This window comes from Neolamprologus multifasciatus, chromosome 7, assembly GCF_963576455.1.
Source record: "Neolamprologus multifasciatus chromosome 7, fNeoMul1.2, whole genome shotgun sequence".
Lineage (NCBI taxonomy): Eukaryota > Metazoa > Chordata > Actinopteri > Cichliformes > Cichlidae > Neolamprologus > Neolamprologus multifasciatus.
Window position 1 is genome coordinate 56661361 of NC_140445.1, and position 21391 is coordinate 56682751.

At 38.5% G+C, this 21391-nt stretch overlaps 1 protein-coding gene across 1 annotated transcript; it reads right to left on the reverse strand.

Annotated features, from left to right (window-relative positions):
- Positions 1 to 4: 4 nt before the first annotated feature.
- ano2a (anoctamin 2a) lies at positions 5 to 20995 on the reverse strand. The gene is made up of 28 exons (XM_085164452.1): positions 20705 to 20995; positions 16645 to 16814; positions 16126 to 16449; positions 14963 to 15058; positions 14608 to 14780; positions 14316 to 14370; positions 14159 to 14210; positions 14006 to 14061; positions 13779 to 13826; positions 13345 to 13409; positions 12838 to 12972; positions 12566 to 12726; positions 12160 to 12242; positions 10713 to 10724; positions 10346 to 10420; positions 10194 to 10250; positions 9600 to 9674; positions 9226 to 9427; positions 7977 to 8088; positions 7221 to 7278; positions 7018 to 7118; positions 6772 to 6935; positions 6511 to 6663; positions 6261 to 6313; positions 4315 to 4493; positions 2559 to 2664; positions 1316 to 1898; positions 5 to 1202 (listed from the first exon to the last, which is right to left on the reverse strand). Exons 2-28 carry the CDS (start codon positions 16789 to 16791, stop codon positions 544 to 546), a joined length of 3984 nt encoding a protein of 1327 aa, XP_085020578.1. The 5' UTR covers positions 16792 to 16814; positions 20705 to 20995; the 3' UTR covers positions 5 to 543.
- Between the last annotated feature and the right edge of the window lie 396 nt (positions 20996 to 21391).

Here is a 21391-nt window from a genome sequence, read left to right on the forward strand (position 1 = left end):
AACATGAAAAACATGGGTGTCTTTTATTATAAGTTCATGTGTTTATATATCAAAACTTCTAAAGATAAACGTAAATCTAAAAGCACACGTGCTGATTCTAGCTGCAATGAATACAATTTCATCTTCAGCTGGCCTACAAGGCAGCACTGCTGCATGTGTTGGACTGGAAGTAACAGAGGAGCATTGGCTACTGAGATGTGAGTGTAGGCAAAAAAGAACAGCCCAAAAAATATACACAGAAATAAAACAGAATACGGTCCAGTGGGTTTTTTTCACAGGTCATAGCAAGGAGACTTTCAGAGCAGTCTTTCTCTGAATTGCCCAGCACCCCCATTGTTAGGTTTAGCCCTAAACCACTGAGCAGTATAATGAGGAGTAACATGATAAAAAGGAGTTTCCATTGATGTTTCCTTTCACACCACAGGTATATGCAGTGGGGACTGAAGGGTGTGCCTCCAGGCACAGACAGGAGAAGGTTATCTGAATAGTCCTCTCCCTCCCTCCTCCACCCTCCTTCTCTTCCACTTCGCCTTGCAGCTCTCCTCATACTGGTCTGTTGCGCTTCAGTTCACTGGGGGAAGGCGGGATATGGTCTTCCAGCTTTGTAAAGCTGGTGGAATGGCTAGGCTTTTTAGAGTGCTCCTCAGGACCCTGTGCTCTTTGTCTTGGAGGCAGGGTTAAGCACCGGGCTTTGGCCCTGGAGCGTGGCTGTTGGGGTGGAGGGCCTTTCAGCATAAACAGTTCAGTTGAGGCTTTGTGCTGTTGGGCAAGTAGAGGCTGTGTAGATGATGCGGATGCCTGTGTGTGTGTGGGAGATAATGGGCTGGGAGAAGCTGATGATGAAGGGTCCAGGGAAACCAGGGGAATAAGTGTGGACTTCTGCTGGAACCTGGTGAGGCTGGTGGAGTGGCTGGGCCTTGGCAGGCTGTAGCAAGCCTCAGCCCCTCTGTGGCGAGAAGGCAGGGTGGAGCATCGGGCCTTGGCCTTTGAGCCTGGCTCTCTGGGAGGAGGTGCAATTAATGAGAAGCTCTTAGTTTCATCATCTGTTGTTGTAATCCCTTCCGTGGAGATCTTCAGACTCTGGGATGATCCTCTTTTACACGATGAATGTGACAGAGGTTCAGCATCTTTCTGGCATTCTTGTTTGGAGCCTGAGCGGGGAAGCTCCATATCTTTAACTGTGCCCGATGAGGGTTCTTCATCTATATAACAAAAAACAAAAAAATGAATCATACGATGCAGACAATATGTTTCACAGACAAGATGAACAAAGAATGAAGAACTTGTGCTCTGTTTTTAAATTGTCTCCTCTTACCTAAGAGGCCCAGCTCACTCATGAAGACGTCCAGATCTACAGTAAAATTTTCATTCTCAACTTCCTTTGCTTCGTCTTCATTTGTTCTCTGTCCTCCTTTCTCTTTTTCATCACTTTCCTCTTGCTCAAACTCTTTCTTTCCACCTTCTTCCTTCCCATCCTCCTCCTTAACATCTCCTTCTCCTTCCTTTTCTGTTCCTTCAGCCTCTCTGTTTTCCTCTTCACCTTCATCTCCTTGTTCTTCTAGACCATTTACTCCACCTTCTACCAATACATTTCCAATCTCTGGATCACTGTCGCTATCTCTGCTCCTTACATCCAAATTGATCTCAACCCCCACCTCTTCCTCTTCCTCCACTTGTACTTCTTGATTTTCTGGTGGTGCCTCCACCACAATGTCTATGTTGGTGGGGAAGTAGGGGGCTGAGGGTTTTGTGGAGTGAGTTTTGGCACGTGCTTCTTGGTCTTGAGTCAGCAGAAACTCCATCAGCAACATGTTCTCTTTTTTCAGCTGTTCCCGCAGAGATCGTGGTACATCTGGGATCATCCAGGCAACTAACATGCTGAGGAACATGGCAAGGTTCTGATAGAAAAAACAAGTAACAAGAGTTTAGATTTTTATTTTTAAAGAGGGTTAAATAGTTTTGAAAGCCAAAAATGTATTTGTTAAAATATATTTTTTAAAAGTACCCATGGTAAATGGTAAATAGCCTGTATTTGTATAGTGCTTTACTCAGTCCCTAAGGACCCCAAAGCACTTTACACTACATTCAGTCATTCACCCATTCACACACTGGTGATGGCAAGCTACATTGTAGCCACAGCTGCCCTGGGGCGCACTGACAGAGCCGAGGCTGCCTATAGGTAAGAAAGCACTATTTTGCTGGATTAACACTGAATGCCATTAGGCAGTTTGTACACTCACTGAGATCACTTTTTATTATAAACAGATAAATATCAGATAAATAGGTCTGGTCACAGTGAAATAGAGGACATATTAATATAAATTATCCAACTTAATATCAAAGACAACACTACTGTCAGAAAAAAACCTATCAGCAGATATCAGGAGAGGAAAAGTTGGACTGGTGCATCTCTACTTATCTATACATTATATCAACATCCTTTGAGAAAGACAGAAAAAAAGGAAGTCACATATCAGATTTAAGTAAAAACAGAGCTGGAGATACCCTCTCAGACTAAGTGTAGCATATGTCCTACTGTAGCTAAGTCATATTGATACCTGGAAGAAAATTACGAAGGCCAGTTTTGCAGCCAGGACAGACCAGTACTGTTTAGAGAAGGTGTATGAATCTGTTGCCCACGGAGGATCTCTGTAGTCTTTATACCTGACAGAAAGATACACTGTGAGTATTAGCACAGAGAAACATGTGGGAGCACAGAAAAAAAATACACACAAAAAGCTAAAAGCTATCCAAGCCAACATTTGACAATTTCTTAAAACTCATCCTTGCACACATTTACAGTAAAAAATAAAAGCAATTCAAATCCTTTTAAATTTTCCACATCTTTTGTTTCAGACATCTCAAAATTGATTCTTATACTTCTTTTTCTAACCTCTCATTAATTTCCACACAAATACTCCACAAAAAGTTTTATGAATGTTTTGTAAATGCACTAAAACAAAAGCCTGAAACGTCCCATTTTACATACATTAAGCATTCAGAAGTTTCTCTCAGTACTTGGTTAAAGCAGCTTTGGCAACAGTCACGGCCTTTCTTTGGAATGATCTTACAAGTTTGGCACATGATTGTTTTGGAAGCTTCGCCTATTCTTCTTGGCAGAACTGCTTGGTGTCACTGCACAACCACGTTCCCGTCTCTCAGGTCTTGCCTGTGGTTGGGTCATTCTAGGTTGTGTTTTTGTGTTTGGGGTGGTTATTTGTCATCGGTTGCAAAAGATTTTCACTGAAAATTAACATTTTTTTTCTGCAAGCATCTTTAACACTATCCCGTCTTGCCTTCCACGCCTTGTTGTAATGAAAACAAACAAAAAACAAAACATAAACATCCCCATTGCATTATGTTGTCACGAGTGCCTTAGTCTGTACAGACAGTGTTAATGAAGTCAGATCTATTTTCTCCAAACAAAACTATAAACTGCTTGATAAGAAACTGCTCCAAAACTTGCTACACTACCACGAGGGCCTGATTGGTGGACTGCTACACCAGTGATGGTCCTTCTCGCTTATTATTTAAATGTGTGAAAAAGTCCATGAGGGGCTGGGAGACGATGCAGATATGCTCTCCCTGGCGCTGCGTGATTTTCTCTTAGGTGTTGAATTTCCATGCACAGCTTAAAAGACATGCATGTTAGGTTAAATGGTGATTCTAAACTGTCTGTCTGTTTCTATGTGTTGGCCATGTGATGAACTGCCAACCTAACCAGGATACACTCTGCCTCTCGCCAAATGACAAGTGAGATAGACTGAGAGAGGAATAATCCGTTAAGAAAACTGCTGGCTGTGTGCCTGAATGGATGGATGGAAATTTTGAAGTGGATACTGGATGGATATGGGCATGAATCACAGTATGTCCCTCAGCGTCTGCTCTGTGATAAGCCACTGGTCTTCCAGTATCATACAGGATACGCTACGGTTTGGCCTTCAATCTGACATCAACAGGAAGAATTTATATCGACAGGTGTGTGCCTTTTCATGTAGGCTGTGCCCAGTTAAGTTGCTGAAACATCTCATTGATTTTTAACAGGATGCACCAGAGCTCAATTATAGCCCTGTAAGGTCTGAATACTGAAGTAAATTGTTATATTTAATACATTTAACAATACCTTCAAAAAATGTTTGCTTTGTAATTTTCAAGTATCCATGAAGACTGATGAAAAATGAATCTGACACATGACAAAATGTGGAAATCTTGAGGAAGTCTTTTTGTATATGTTCCAGGTAAAGCGCTAAGCTGTTGGACTAAAGGATTTCAAGAAAGTTCCAGGTAGGTCAAGGTTAATAGAGTGACTCTGACCTGCACATGGATACTCCAGTGATAAGGGTGGTGTTTGGCGCTGTGCCAGAGGGGAAGTTGCTGACATCGAAGTAGGACAGCGAGTGCTCCGTGTATCCGCTCATGGTGCCATTAGCGCTGTACATGTACTGGTAAACCATTCGTGGAACAAACTCTGACGTGAAGGAGATGACAAATGCCTAGAAAGACAAACAAGGGGTGAAAGTTACATTAGCAATAAATAACTTTATGGTCCAATAATAAGAATAACGTAACGTTAGTAATACTGTCTATTTTTTTGTCTGTAGCTGTTAAAGAAATATTACACTTTAAAAATAATTTGGTGTTTTAATTAAATTTTTGATTTATGTCTGTGTTAAAATATTACAATATGTGATTTGAACAATTATACCTGAGCCATCAAATTGACAAGATTTGTCAAATATATTATTGTCAGGAAGGGTTTCTGGTGTAATCTGCCAAAACAAACACGTCGAGCTACCCGCTGTGGCATCCCTTTGAGAATAAATGAGCCGAAAGCAGTTTATATATAGATCCAAGCACCACAGAAGTGCCCCACCACACAATAAAGGATAGTGGTAAACAGAATGTTTTGTTTTAAAAAGTGGGGTTTTTTTTACCATTTAAAATGCAATAATATCTACATAACTATCAAATATACAATAAATGTGACATAACAAAACAAACTGTAAACAAAATCTTAAAAAATATATAAAGAAAGTATTATTCCCCTGATGTTTTCATATTAAAAAAGTGTATTATTTTGAAAGAAAAAATGATAGTGATGACATCACTCAATTCCCAGGATTTCCTGTGACATATTTACTGAATTGCTCATAATAAGACCAATGCCTCTTTTTATTTATAAGAATTTTTCTCTTTTATTTTATAATTTCATAAAAAATGGTTTAGTTTAAGATTTTACCTTACCTTTAGGGAATTGTAAGAAAAAGAACAAAATAAAAACTGATTCAATTAATGACTCCAATTTACAGAAAACATTTCTTTCTCATTATTAATCCTCCTTTTGTTTGGTATCTCCAAACTGAGTGGGTTTTTTTTACGATCACATCAAGCAAGGTGTTCAATATTTGATTTCGACACATTAGTAATTAGTAACTGTGTGGGTTAGGATATACAGGATTGCATTATTATTCATTTTAGCTGTAATTCTAATATTTATATTGTTATTAGCAAATGCACAAATAAGCAAATGCCATACAGCCACATGCTGAACAAACCTGACTGTAAATAATAAAATGAAATCTTGTTTCCTTATCCTAAAGAGGCTGAGGAATAATATCTTGTAAAGCCTTTAAACTTGCCAAAAGAATATGGTAACACCAGTGACAAGATGAGTGACAAATAAAAAAGGAAATCAGTATTTTTAAAAATTTAATTTGTTACATGTCTGTTGTGAAATTGGTAGACCTCTAAAAGAGCCAACTATTTCAGTCCTGACTATTTCAATTTGCAACTTATATTATATTATATTATATTATATTATATTATATTATATTATATTATATTATATTATATGTTTAAAAGTACACTTTGTTACAACTGTTCCACATGTGTTTGCAGCATTTCTATGCCACGACACAGAAATGCTGCAAACCAGCATCAAAGTTAAAGGAGGGAGATTTTAAGTATACTGCAAATTCAAGTATATGAGCAATTAAAATAATTTAAAGCTGCATTAAAGTTGCTTTTGAGCACAGAGACCTGCAAATTGTGCCACACCTCTAGCTGCCATAGAGTGCCTTGTTACAATATTATGAATTTCAGTAAACAGAATTTAATTCGATGGACTGAACATTTGCACTTATTCAACAAGGACATGGCAGCAGCAGTAAGTTGCAGTTAAACTGGAGTTCACTTCAGTATACACTCTGCCAGAAGTCAAAGGTTATAGAAAGCAGACTCATACACGCACACACACTTACATTGGTGATGACAGAGAATTTGCTGATTCCACAAAGGATGTTGTACCAAATCCCTGGAGATAGCATGCACATGAAAAGGGGGGAAAAGAAGTGTGTCGATCCATGTGTATCAATGTGTGTGCAATGCGTGTATTCATGTAAAAGAAAGGAAAGAAAAAGAACTTGATTAGAAATTTAGGGATAGGGTTTTTTTTTGTCACATTCACACAGAGGAAGACAGAGAGGACATGAGCACATGTGAAATCTGTACCTATGTCTTTGCACCTCACAGCATCGGGACGCTGGATTTCAGTGACAAATTTTGCAGCGTCGAGGCGAATCTCGATGACATTGTTGAGCAGCGCAAACGCTGGTGCCAGCGGGAAGGAGGCCACAAACAGAGTCACAAACCCATACTGGATTACTGTATATGTCAAGACATGCACACATGGTTTCAGGTTAATGCAGGTTCATTGCAGTATTGAATGATTTTGTGAATAAATATATATCCAAGGGACCAGAAGAGACTTACTCATTTCCATGTATTCTGGACTGACACCTTCAAACGGTTCGAGGGTGAAATCCTTGTCAAACTGCTGTTTCGGTCGCTTCTCCTCTGTTTCACTGTCCTCATCTTCTGCTCCTCTATTCTTTCCTTTTTGTTCCTGTATTGTTCTGTACATCTTTTTCAACTTACTGTAAAACAGAAAAGATATATTTACAGAGTCAAATTACAGATTCAAATTCTGTACATTAAGCAGTAGCTGGGAACACTTACGGTACGAGTATCTCAAACACATTGTTTTGGATGAGTTGTTTTCCGAGCATGATCATGCTGAGCTGGATGCACAGCTCAATGAGGCAGCCAGGAGGGGCACACTATAGAAGGCAAAACACACATTTACATAAAAGACTACAGATCATTTACCTTACACGTACATACACAAAACAATAATCACTGATGTGTGTAGTGCAACGAACCTCCTCCATGCGATAGTCTCCAAAGACATAAACATAATCACCAGGCCGCCCAGCAAACCTGTATGAGGAGAGGACCAAGTCACGTGATAAAGGAATGAAGACACACAGTGCCGAGTGAGTAGGACGAACACATCTCAGCAAACTAATCATGGGGCGAAGAGTATGTTTGTGTGAGACAATATATATGAAATGTAGCATATGAAGAGGAAATATATTTAATTTGAATGCAATTTTCCATTCCTTTGCTAAGTAAATACATTAACCATATAGGAAGAGAAAGTTTGTGTTGCCTTATGCAATTTCAGCAGCTTCATTTCTATCATACTCTGTCACAGTCTGCATAACTATTGCCATTAAAACTGTATAAAAATGTATTCTTTCACCATTTTTTAACTAATGCTGGCATAAGTGAGATGACAAAAGATTGAAAGTGATAGTACTCCATTATGACTTTGTGGTCACTCGCATTTTTCCCTGTTGGCTGTATCTTGGGCAGCAAAAGACGGCAACAGGTTAACCTGCACTCGACCCATGATTACAACCTTCCCTGTTTGCTTCACAGCCGTTGGATATAAGCCAGACATTAGAAAAGTATCTCTCCTGCAGTGCTAATTTTAGAAAACTGGTGACAGTCAAAATGGTTAATTATCTCTACATGTGAGACGACAGACAAAGGATAAAAATGCTGTGTAGTCCCACATCAAATGGGACCCCAAGTCACTTTATGAGCTTGTGAAGAAAGACAAAAATACAGACCTGCCCTTGAAGAAGGCCACATAGAAAATTGGTGCAAAGGCGTTCATGGATTTGAGGAAGAAGGACTTGAATATTAGTCTCTCTTCAAACTCCTCCGTTGTCTTTGGAAGTTCTGTTGAGACATGACTTAATTCTATTAATTCCAATTACAACTTTAAACACATCGCCTGCATCATGAGTTTCTTTATATTGGTTACGTTTCACTAACAATATCACCAAGACTCCCTTAATCTGTAAAACACCCTGTTGTACTAAAATACATGTTAATCATGTTAGATGATACAGTTAGTTACATGAAAATTAGAACTCAAACAGCAGACGGCTTAAAGACAGATCTTGTAAAACAGAGTGGACAATGTTAGAGCTGTCTCAACAACAGTGACACCGTTATAAATGCTTCAGGGTTTACAGAATAATCCAGTAGTGAAATCATCAGTATCGACTGTAACGTGTTCTAAAGTAACATGCTACTGTAATCACGTGACATTTTTCAGTAATACAGTAATATAATGTGTACTGCACTAAATTAAGCAATTACATTACAGTTACAATTATGTTCTTACTTATGTTACAAAGGTTCTTTAGTTCTCTGTACACCACACATATAGAAAGAAGAAACATGAAACAAACATGTTTTTGCTTCCTAAGCACTCGCTATAATCTACAGAAATGGTGGAGTGGTCTACAGCTTTAGAGAAGTAGACCACTGTGGACTTTACATTTTTAATTTTAGCTAACCAAAAACCCAGAGTGATGACAAAACTGAGCTAAGAAAATCAGTGAAGAGCAGTCAGGTCTGCGTGTCCATGTTTCTAGAATAGAATCACTGTGGCTTCGGGTGGTTTTCATCTCTGTGCTGTGTTGCCAGTTTTGTGTTCATACATATAAAGATAGATCACATGTGTGTCCTCACACCTCACCTGCTTAGGTTATGTGCTGGAGTGTGAGACTGTAGCCTGAGGTTTATACTGCCAACTGATAATTTTGTGACAATGAGTTTCAGGTAATTTTAAGTAACACGACAGTAATATAACAAGTACTGTAATGAATTACTTTCTCCAGGGAGTAATTAAGTAATATAAATTCAGGAAAATGCGGTAATGTGTAATGCCTTACTTTCTTGAGTAATAAATTATGTTTGCTGGTGAGTGTCCAGTTTTATAACTTGTTTTACCTTCAAGATTTTACTGCTTTCTGTCTCCAATTTTAACAATTTCAATGATTAAACTTAACAGCATTAAAAAAGTACCAAGCTCAGTTAGCCACACGGCGATCGCTCCGTAGACCTCTTCCAACACCAGAACAACCAGCATATTGAGGATGATGCCTGTGGTTGTGACTGTCATCCTAACGCTGGCCTTGGCCTCTGGATCAGGGTTCATGGACCACACACTCAGCATGCAGATGCGGTAAACTGCCACCCCGAACACCGCTGAGAAGGTGATGAATATCTGAAGACACAAAAAGTTTATATTAAAATATAAAAACCTTCTGATTACTGTTAAATACAAACAAATAAAAATACAAATAACGATGGCTAAAATATAATCTCCCTTAAGAAATCAAATCAACAAAAAAGAAAGATAGAAATGTGGGAATAAGAAGAAGGTATGATTGCAGTACCAGCAGTAGTAAGGTGGATATATTGATGAGATAACCTGGCATGTGATCCTCTATGTCCAGTGACTCGGGCTCTTGCTGCCAAGAAAACATGCATATTATTTTTGTTCTCATCATCGGTATATGAGTTAGCACTGTGCATTAATGCACTGCACATGTTCTACACACACACACATGCACACACGTTTTTGTTTCTGTCTAGCAGGTGCGTGTTTGCCATCTCAAAGGACAGAAATCCCCTCCCCTTCTTCCTCTGCTCCCTTTTCCCTCTCCAACAGTAATCTGGGCTAATCTCAGGCAGGTAAGCTGCTTTGGACTCAACCATCCACAGTAGGTGTAGGGGGGTTATTATGAACCAACATAAAGTCATACACACCAAGGTAGTCTATATTAAATCTACAATATATGAAAAACCCAGATAAACTGTAAGATTTGCTTTTCTGGCAGTAATTCACTTAACTTCATTGAGGATAAAGTAAATCGGGGAGCGACATTATCTGCTAGCAGTAATGAAAGAAGTTTAAATACAGCCCTGCCCTCTACCCCCAGCAGCTCTGTCCACATAATGTCCTGTCACTCAGGGCAGTGTAGTGATACCTGGTAGGCCAGCATCTGGTCTGTTTCTCCATCTCTACCGTCCCCAGACTGAGTCATCTGCAACAGAGGAAAAAAGACACAGTGAGTGAGTGAAATCTGTCTTTTGTGTGGCAAGTTATAAAACTGAATGTGAATAAAAACACACATTATACCTTTTTTGCAGACTGTGCTTTCATCTTGGCTTTTTTCTCCTGCAGTGCTTCTTCATATTCAGGTCTCAGCTCCTCCTGCAGTACACACACACACACACACATTTAAAACACATGCACTAATGTCTGGCATCTGCCATTACAAAACCATTTATTTTGTGTGTATTATTTACACCTTTAATGTAAGTGATTTCGATCTGCAACTGTGACCATTAACTGAGTTTTTCAATTGCTGATGTTTAGAATTAAAATTCTCAACTGTAGATACACAACCCATTAAATGCCAACACATTAAAACATTAACAATGAATTTATTTCACAATGCATAAAAAATGGCTACAGAAACTTGCGGGTAAAGAAACCTGCCCACCTGGACTCGCTCCTTCGGGCAGGAGACAAAGTGACGAATGAAAGAGGCAGAGACAGATATGCACACACAGTTAGAAAGGGAAGAGAGAGTGTAAGAAAGATTAGCTGTTTTCATAAATGAATGCTGTTCATGAACTCTGTAACACACAACAGATAACGCTCTGTGTTATATATTTATTTAAAAAATAGTTCATTTGAATAAGAATTTGGAAAAAAAAAAGATGGATGGACGGTTCTGGGGAGGGGCTTGCTATGAATTTCATCAATTTCAAATATTTCTAAGATACACTCATTGGCTAGTTCATTCTGTACACCTTGCTAGTCTCAAGTGGATAAAGACCCACTTGAGCCTTAGACTTAACAAGATGATAGAAACCTTCCTGAGAGATTTTGGTCTATATCAACATGATAGCATCACACAGTTGCTGCAGATTTGTCGGCTGCAAATTCATCATGACAATCTCCCATCCCACCACATCCCAAAGGTCCCCAATTGGATTGAGATCTGGTGTTGTCATGTCATGTTTCAGAATCGGACCCTGCCATCCAAATGTTGCAGTAGATATGGACCATTTTTCTTCTACTGTGCACTTTTGGTGAACCCAGAGTAACTGCAGCCTCAGTTTGTAGCTCCCAGCTGACGGGAGTGGCACACAGGGCTGCCGTAGGTATCCACTTCAAGGTTTGATGTGTTGTGCACTCAGAGATGCTCTTCTGCATTCCTTGGTTGTAACAAGTCGTTATTTCAGTTACTGTTGCCTTTCTGACCTCTGGCATCAGTAAGGCATTTTCTGGATATTTCTCTTTTGGACTTTTGGACCCTTCTCTTTAAACTTTAGAAATGTTTAAACTAAAGTAAACAGTTTTTGAAATACTTGGACCTGGATCTTGGATCTGACACCTATAACCATGACATGTTTAAAATCACTTAAATCACCTTTATTCCCCATTCTGATATTTGAATTTTAGCAGAGCATGTTGCCTAACGTCTATATGTTTAAATGGATGGAGTTGACGAATGGAGCTGATGTTATGCAATTGGATCGCATAACATCCAATCGCATTAGGTACTCCTTCATTAGCAGGAGTACCTAATGAAGTGGCTGGTCAGGTTACATTCTCACATACGTCCGCTGGATAACCTCAAGCAAAGTTCAAACAGCTATAGTTGTTCTAGGCTGTGTTTGGGTATGTTATGACCGTGCTTTGTCATACTATCCAGGAAATACCCTTTAAGAACTCGCCAATCCCATTACCACACTTAACACCTTAAACACATGGTCAATGTCATGTCATGTCAAGAGGTTAAAACTCTTGGCTTGACTTACATGGGTTAAAAAAATAGACAGTGAAAAAATAAAATTATGTAGTAATTTGATTGATTTTCATTTTCAGTTAATATAGCATAGTTTTTTTTATTGTACAATATGCCAAATCTACTTCAATACCTCCTCATCCTCGAGGCTCGTCAGGTCCCACGTATGTTTCAGATACATCTGCCGCCTTTTCCAGTGCTCAAGAAACCATGCAGCTACGAAAAAATGAACAAAAGGAGTTCAAAGAAATTTAAAAAAGATTTTAAAAAATTATTTGCATTCAGGAGGTTCAAAAAAATAAATTTTGGCAGGAAGTTTTTTCACAAACATATCCTAAATGTGTATGTGTTCAGAAAATTAAATAAGCCTGTTTTGACAAAATAAGTAGCTTCATATCTTAAAATGTGTATCCGGGTTAACTGAAAGTTGAATTAAGAAATCTAAGTGTTTATTAAATGTCTGTCTATCTACTGGAGTTGCTGTGTTAAAACTTACTGCGCATGCTGTAACAGGGATATGCATTAAAGTGTATAGTTACCCCACAGAGACATGAAAATAGCAAAGAGGACAGTGGCTCCATTGTCAAACAGGTATGAAGCTCGGGCCAATGAGCACACCGAACTCAGACGCCAGTAGTCGCACACGCCATCACAAAGTGGACACATGGTGATGTTCAAGCTGTCATTACACGTCTCCTGACTTAAATACACATGTTAAAACAGCACATGCATAATAACATTAACACTGTGTGTCAGTAATACACTTTTGATAAGCACAAACAGATTTGAAGACTAATTAGTATCTACCCACCTTGGCACATTGGTATCCACAGTAAGTATGCCGTATAGGAAGACAATGATGCCCAGTACTGAAGGAGGGATGAGGAGCTGAGTATAAACACCCAGCCACGCAAAATACAACCCAATCTGTTCTCCAAAGTACTTCCTGTAAAAAAAAGGAGCAACGTGCAGGCTATACATTTTTGTCAAGTGGAAATGTGAAGAGCCAAGGACATATGCTGTTTTAGACTCAAGTGGTGTTCAATTTAAAAACACAAGAAAAAATTGATCTCACCTGAGAAACATTAGAAACCTTAACGTTTACTTGGCACATCCATGAACTTTATTATTAATAGTAGAATTAGTACTTTTAGTTTAAAACTTTGACTTGGCATCTCATCTATAATAATAATAATAATGATAATGGCAAGCCTTAAAGACTTTGAACCAATATTGTTTCTTAAAAATCAGTATTAGTGGCTGTAATGAACACTACACTACAAGCTAAAGCTATAGCTAGAAATTTATAGCTCAGTACCTGATAAGATCTACAGGCTGGTATTTATGCATGACTCCATAGTTAGCCCATTCTTCATGGAGGAGCTGAAAGATGCACAAGAACATGACAGAAAAGTTTATAACAGTTAATAACTAAAATGTCAGATGCAATGTTTTCAGGCCTTTCATTATAAATGTCAGACCTATGGACCTCACCCAGAGTGTTGATAAATAAATAATCAAACTGATTTAAGATTTTGAAAGAACTCAAACTACTGGATCACATATAGATTTGTACATTGTATTATTTTTAAAATATGTTAGCGCCTAAGTGCTCTGAAGCTTGGTTAGCAACAGCAAAGATTTTATCCCTTAAATGAATGTATCACCTCCATCGACTTCATCAAGGATGTTCCAGAGGTAAAAACATTTTGTCAACACATGCTTATCCACATCCAGTTAGAGAAAACTCACCTGTCTATCATTTCTCTGATCTTTCCGTCCTCTCCTTGTGAATGACCCCTAAAACAGAAAAAGTGATCAGCTCTTTATAAGACACATAGCGGTTTACTTTAAATCCTATTAAATCCACAGGATTGAGTGAAGATGAGGTTTTTAGGAGCTGTGCATTTTTTTGTTACTTATATACAGTAACTGAGCAGAACAAAAGCACTTCAAGCAGAGGTCTCCATTTTACTTACGTCATGCAGAGGGAAAGCAGCAACATAGACACCCCGAGCCAGTAAAGAGTTGATGCCTTACAACACAAGAAGGTAATGTAACACACAGGCAGTTTAGCTACGACTGTCAGCATGACGCTGAACAATATGAAACAGAAAAAAAGTAGATCTCACCGGTAGTTTGGCAAGAGTGTCTGCAAGTAGTACGTGAAATAATCTCAGCTACCTAGAAGCACACGTAACATAGTATAGAAATTTTAAGTGAGCTCATTTATATTTAAACTTTAGATTTCAGAATCTTTTTTTCATGACAAAAAACTCCTGGACTCACTATTCTGCTCCGCGTCGCATTGTCAAACAGAGTCTCTGTTGACTTGATGTCATAGCTGTAGGGACAAAATAAATTAGGGTTAAAAATAAAGGCTGTTCTCAAACGTTGTGCGAATGGCAAGTTCCTTTTTTGCGTGTTTCAGTGGCATACAAAGTTCTGAATTAGCTTTATATTACAATATAACACCTACTGAATACCACTTTGATTTTTCAGTCGCCAATAAAACTATGTGTGTCCAAAGCTAAGATTGTCCTTATTATTCACCAGTAAGTGTGATCATCTATGTACTCACAGATGGAGTTTGTCTCTGATAAAAGGGTGTTTGAGGGTTTTAAAATTGACGCGTGTCTGGGAGTCTCTCTGGATGTCAAAATCGGGGACGTCCGGCTGAAACGGTGTGTTGATTTTAGTGGCAACAGAATCCCACATCCCAGCGATGCCTGTCTGTTTCCGCAATTCACATTTCTACAGAAAGACGACACACATGAAAAACATTCTGATCAAAGCTACTTGGTCATTTTCCACAGTTTTCCAAACTGCAAGTCCCCGAACCAAATTAAAAATCTCAAAAAAATGCTCAAAATGTACTAAATAAAACTGGAATTTCACTGACCAAGGTATGTTACTGACTGCGTGAAACTGCTGACCTTTTTTACCGCGACTTTGATCTTCTGCAGCTCCGCTTCTCGGCTCAGTATTGACCATGGGATGTGCAGTCGAATAAACCCGATGCCGTTTGACCTCTGCACATCAGCACACATATTGCCAGAGAGAGTCATTAGAAATGTGAAGACGGCAAAAAATTACATTCATAACTAAAATATATGCTTCTCTAAACCTGTCAGGATGACACATTTGATTATATTTGATGAGGCTGTTTTGTAAGAAATCCCATTATCACAAATCCAGGACCACTCAATCCTGCAAAGTATGGAAAACTGCAGATAACTGTTGATGTACCCAATTATCGTTTCTGATAATATGAAATGTGGTCAGTTACTGAGCTTCTTGAGCTCTGTCTTCCTGTCTGCCAAAGCAATTACTGCAGCGACCACATTGTTAGGCAGGTACAGCATAACAAGCTCAAACATCACCTCCCAGATATGGCTATGTTGTGCATTTACAGTAGCGCCCTAGTAATCAATCCATAACAGCCTTTTTTACATGTATCCTGAGCCTCAATGGGGACAAGTAATGAATATTGTAAAACAATAATAATGTTATTGCTAGCTTTAATAACAAAAGACTTTTCGATGTTATAGCTAAGACGTGATCAAGCACACTATTCCTTTACATATAAATACTTACTAGTCGCAGCCAAATACATGTATGTGCCAGCCAGCACACACTTCACAGTATTAACTCACTGTCTAATAAGGTCCTATAATCTGGCCTTTGGCTTCGCCCTTACAATCAATGCTCTTAATCCCCATGTAAAACAGCAGCCAATTTAGCCTACGAGCTCTGCACAATCAAATAGACAGAAAGAAAAATCTCACACTAAATGCATCTATGTGCAAAGACACAAATAGGATAGAAACAAACCCTTTGTACATTGTGTTCATAAAAAAATAAATCCGGCACTATTTTGTTGTTAGTTGTGTATTTTTTAATTTATTATTCAATCATACACCACTGAAATTAAGCATTCTATTGTGCAGACGAGGCTTCTAGCTTCAGCGGGAAGGCTTATGGTTTACCTGCTGAGCAGCTGTCCAATCATAGGATTTGTGGTCGAATCACTTAAGGGCAGTCCAAAGCTGTAAACAACAATATTCACTGTGAAAGCTCTGTAAAAGCACATACACACCTCCTTATCACGCTGAATCTGTAGCCCAGCCTCCAGCAGGCCTGCTTCAAACTCCTCCCTCATTAAAGCTTTTTCCTCCTCAGTAAGCTTGGACTCTTCCGTGTCTCCCGCATGAGCTCCCGGCTCCCCAGACTCTGCTTCCGCTTCCCATCGACCTTGTATCGGGATTGGCATTGATATAGGTATCGGTAGACTCCCGTTAGATGAAAGGGAAAGACGCGGCTTTGATGTTCTCCTTTTTTTGTATTTGTAGCAAAGCACGTAGTCCACTTTCCTCTTGCCATCAGCAAAAAAAAGCCCAGGGCCAAGCTCAATGCCAGACTCCTACCAAACCAGAAAACAAATATTATAATTTGGCTGAGTGATGAGATAAAGGCTGTGATTTTAGGGAGAATACTGTACTGGCAACGTGGGAACAGTTTAAATGTGACATCTCCAGAATAAGAAAGCAGAGCTGTAGGAGGAAAAGATGCGCTACAGACGTGGGATGTTAAAGCCAGCGTTCAGGTGCAACCATACCGGAGGTGGAGGCTCGTCATTGTCATCGAGGTTGACAGGGCCTCCATTGGCGGCGTCGAGTCCGAGCCCAGACAGTGATCGGGCCAATGAAATAAGCTTCTGTGAGTGAAAGGACGATGACTCACTCATTGCTGTGGTTAAGGGCATACATTCGTTTCCGTTTCATCCCTCTGTGGGCACATGAAAGAGAAAACAAGAGTTAAGTGTTGCCAAAGGCCTGCCAGGAGAATATTAATATATAACTTAATGCAACTGTTTTGTGCTCTCATATAAGTATAACTTATAAAGTGATGACATGTTATCTAACATTCATTAGATACCTCCTAATTAAAAGAACAAGGAAGCGAGTCAAGGTTCATTTTAATTTACCTTTTAAATTATTATGTTTTTTTAAAATGCCCATTTAATTATATATCAAGTCAAGAAGACTTTTTTTTGTCGACCTAACAATATACACTCATGCATACAATGGGATAAAAAAAATCATTATTGTATGGGAAAAAACAAATAATAAAACTGAGGCAAATGTTGTCTTCTCAGTCTTTTTGCAGAAAATATGAAATATTTAGATTGATCCTTAATTTAAGGTCAAATAATATATCTGAGAAAACAGTAGGGGCTCTTTCAGAGTGACAGATAAACTCAAAGCCAAAATTAAGCTGTCTTGTCTCCCTTTTTTTTTTACTCAATTGAAGCTGTAGGCTCAGATTAAGCCCACACTGCAATCCAAGCAGCACATGCTGCAATCTGTTGGGACAATTTGGTCGCTGAGCTCAGACTCTGGTGCTAAAGAGTAAAGCGGCATCTCGAAAGACTATGACTCACACTCTCATAATTGCTGTGAATCCCTTGAATTCACAGAAATAAAATATGGAGTCATTTCTTTGGCTTGACTTGGAACTCCACATTAACTTTTCAGCACAATGTAGACTTTTACACAGCTCTGTTTTGAGGCTTTTGAAAGGTCTTTTTTTTTAAGTCTTTTTAGAGCAAATCAGGTGAGGCATAGCAAAGAGCAACAAAGTCAGTTGTAAGAGTTAGACATTGTGGTCACCAACCCAGGACAGTGAGGTTTGTGGCCCGTGTGAAACCAAAAGGCGAATTTGACCTTTGCTTTGAGCACGTTTGTGCATACTAATGCACTGAAACAGGATCAGAGCACGTAAGATTAAATACTTCAATTTCACTTCATTATTATTGTTTTCTTCGAGCTCCAGTTATTCAAAAGATGTAACGGTCCATTTAGTTTTTCTTAAACGTAAATTGAAAAAGCAAACACATTTTTTAATAAACTCTGACTAATATTTTAACAGCGGCTTTACATTTCACTCTGCACAGCCAAGAACAGCATCATACTCTCATCTCTGTCTGATCAATTCTTCTAAAAAAAAGTGTTTAATAAGTATAATGCTTTCTGTTTTTATTCCTCCCTTCTATCCCCTCACAGTAATTATAAATGTACATACTTTGCACAATCCAATTTTACTTTGAGGTGTCATTTTTTTTGGGTCACTTCTATTGTGGTAAGCAATGTAAAATAAAAGATGTTATTACATGCAAGTGGTGTTATTTATAAAAAAGAACAAAAAAACACAATGTGGCTTTATTTATGTTGGAAATGTTTGAAAAAACATTGCTGAACATAGTAGTATAAGATCACATGTCAAAAAAACAAAAAAACAATTACAGTCCATTTCGATGCAATATAATATTGTCCATGTGCTATGAGATACTATTATATTTATGTTTCTGAAACTGATAAGAGGTTAAAACATGTCAAATCTGAAAAAATCTTTCTTTATTTAAAAACTTTTATGTTGTCACCAAAACATCTCAATATGTGTTTTGATTTAAAATCTTTATTCAGTCTAAGGGATTTTTTAAGCAATAGGGCTATAATTGATGTGCTACTGTATAAAGATGTACGGTATAAAGAAAAAATTTTTTTTACTCAGATGCTAAGCTAAAAATGTGTTTTGGGGTTCAGGGGATCTTCTTCTGTTTTTTCTGGAGTTTTGGTTGCCAACTGATGATGTTTTGTTATAATTCCTTTCATCTTTTCATCTTTGACCAATTAGAGCTTCGGAAAAAGAATGCCAGCTATTTCTTCTCTTTGGAAAATTACCTGAAGGACTGAACACGACATTTTTACAATTTTAATTTTTTAAATATTAAGATTACTTCTTGGAACCGAAAACAGTCACAATGTTTGCATCATGATTACACTTTTTGTATGTTGGTAAAATTGTATTAAAGTCCTACCAACCTAAAATACCAAGCCCCCAGATACACAATTACACTAACAGCCAACAAAACAGCATGAGTGCAACAAAAACAACAACAACTTCAACAGTCAATCCCCTTACACATATACACAAACATCCACGATAATCCCAGTTATCCAAGAGTCAGCAAACACAGCTTGACACACACTGGCAAGACGTTGCAGGTAAAATTGCAGGTTACTTTCTTTTCTTCTGCATTTTTAGCACAAAGGAAACATTCAAAACAGATATTGATGTGCCTGTTTGACTACACATGGTCTATTGGACATTTATGATTGGTATGGTTAATTATGTAATGTAGGCAGGGTGTTTTAGATTTATCTCTAATAATTTTGCAAACGAGTCTGGTTTGTTGTTTTAATTTCATTTCCATTGGATGTTCCATATTTTGAGCCCTATTCTATTAGCTTATCAGTCATAGTGCCATTTCTTCTGTGGCTGAGATTCTTGCTAAAACTGTTCATATATAATAATATTTATGCACACTTTGCAGTTAACCGAATTAATCACGTCCCATACCACAGAGGTCCATCATTAATCTGCTGGAAATATTAAGCCTGGAGCTTGGGTGCTGGACCACATCTAAAACTCCTTTCTGTGTGACAATTAAGATTTAGATTCACACAGTTCTCCTCTTTCCTCTCCTAGATCCTGAAACCTTCCCCACACTTCTGTCATCATCTAAAGCCACCATTGACATCAGTTTCCCCCTCCCACAACACTCTTATAGATTTATGCCTCTTTCCATCTATTAGGTCAAAACGGTTAAGACCTCAGATCTAGAAAAACAAAAACAAAATACAACTGGATTTTAAAAAATTGGTCAAGAAGTTCTCTTCTAAGAGAATATTATTCCCCCAAATTATCCTTTTTGGATTTCATCTTTTAATCAATAAATTAGCATCTTAATGATAGTGTGGTAATTGCCCCTGACTACTAATATTCTCCTCATGTTTTATTTATTTTAATATTTTTTACTGACTTTTTTAAGGAGCTTCTTCCCCCCCCCCCCCCCCCCCCCCAAGTCTGTTTTATGACGTATTTGTCCTCCTTTCCTGGTAACTTTAAAGCAGGCACCGGAGGAGTGACAACAGAATTGCGTGTGTCTCAGCATGAGGCTTATAGGCCTGTAAGCTTGCTGACAGCTCAACCCGAGACGCCGGGGGTCAGATGTACCTGCACACTAACTTTAATGTGGCGCTGCTCTAATACTGTCTCTCCTGAAGCACCCACCCATCGCTAATTTCAAAGAACGGCTTGTTACTTTCAAGGACAACAACAGCAAGGAGAGCTCAAAATAACTTGCATCAAACTTTCACTCGAGCCTACACAGTTCCCTCTAAGACTATCATTGAAGCCTAAATCTAAATCAGCATAAAAACATCGACAAGAGACGTCATCAAATTATCTAATTTCCATTTTGACTACTTAATCCCTGGGCAGTTGCTTTGGTGATTCGATAAATATGTTTAATTGGATGCTCGTTGGCGCAACAGTTGTGCGCACGCAGATGGTGGTTTGGGGGAAAAAAAACACAGTCTCAGCACCCTGGCACACAGCACTGCATCCATCGGGGGATTTCAACAGTAGCAGTAGCTCAAGTCATGGGTATTGTAAACACTTGCAAATAAATGAGTGGTAAAGTCCAAATGACCCTTATAAATCGGACACCATAGGATATACTTGTATATGCCTGAGTGCTGGATAGCAAAATGATGCGCGCTTTTTTAAAAAAAAAAAAAAAATTGGCAAAGAAAAGCGAAAAGAGGACTCACCAGTACTCACGGAGGATCAGGTCTTCGCCAGGGAGATGATTGACAAGACGCGCGATTTGCACAGCCTGAGGGGCTGAGATGGTGGACAATCCGCGCGCGCTCCCGCAACCCCTGGCTTATTGCGCGCGCACAAGACGGCTAATTCCCTGACCGTTCCATACTGAACGGAAGGAAGGTGTGAAGCATATTACTGGATACAAGAGGGGTGTGTGAGTGTAGCTGTGTGTGTTTGTAAGCTAAGAGGGAAAGGGTTTACAAGTGACCCTTGAAACTGAACCTCGGCTACCCTCTGTAGGCTCTGAGACGACACTGAAAAAAATGTCAAAAATGCCATAATGCCATATGTAATAGTGATAATACAAAATATTTTAAATAAAAAACTTAAATAAAAGCAAAACTGGCTCCCTTGAGTACATTACATCGTGTTCTAAGCATTATTTATTGTAATACTTTTATTACTATTTCCTTGTTATACTGATGTGTAGTCAGTCACAGGAATTTTATGTATCATGTGTATTTTGGGGCAGTTTTTAAAGAGCAATGTATTGAAAAGCAGTTTTATTTTTGTATCTCACTGTCCAATCCCTCACTAGTTTCATGCAACTCAGTAAAGACACAGTAGCGCTGAATTAAATTGAATCAAAAAAAACCCCCAAGTGTAAAAGTTGCACTTTTTGAGCAACATGG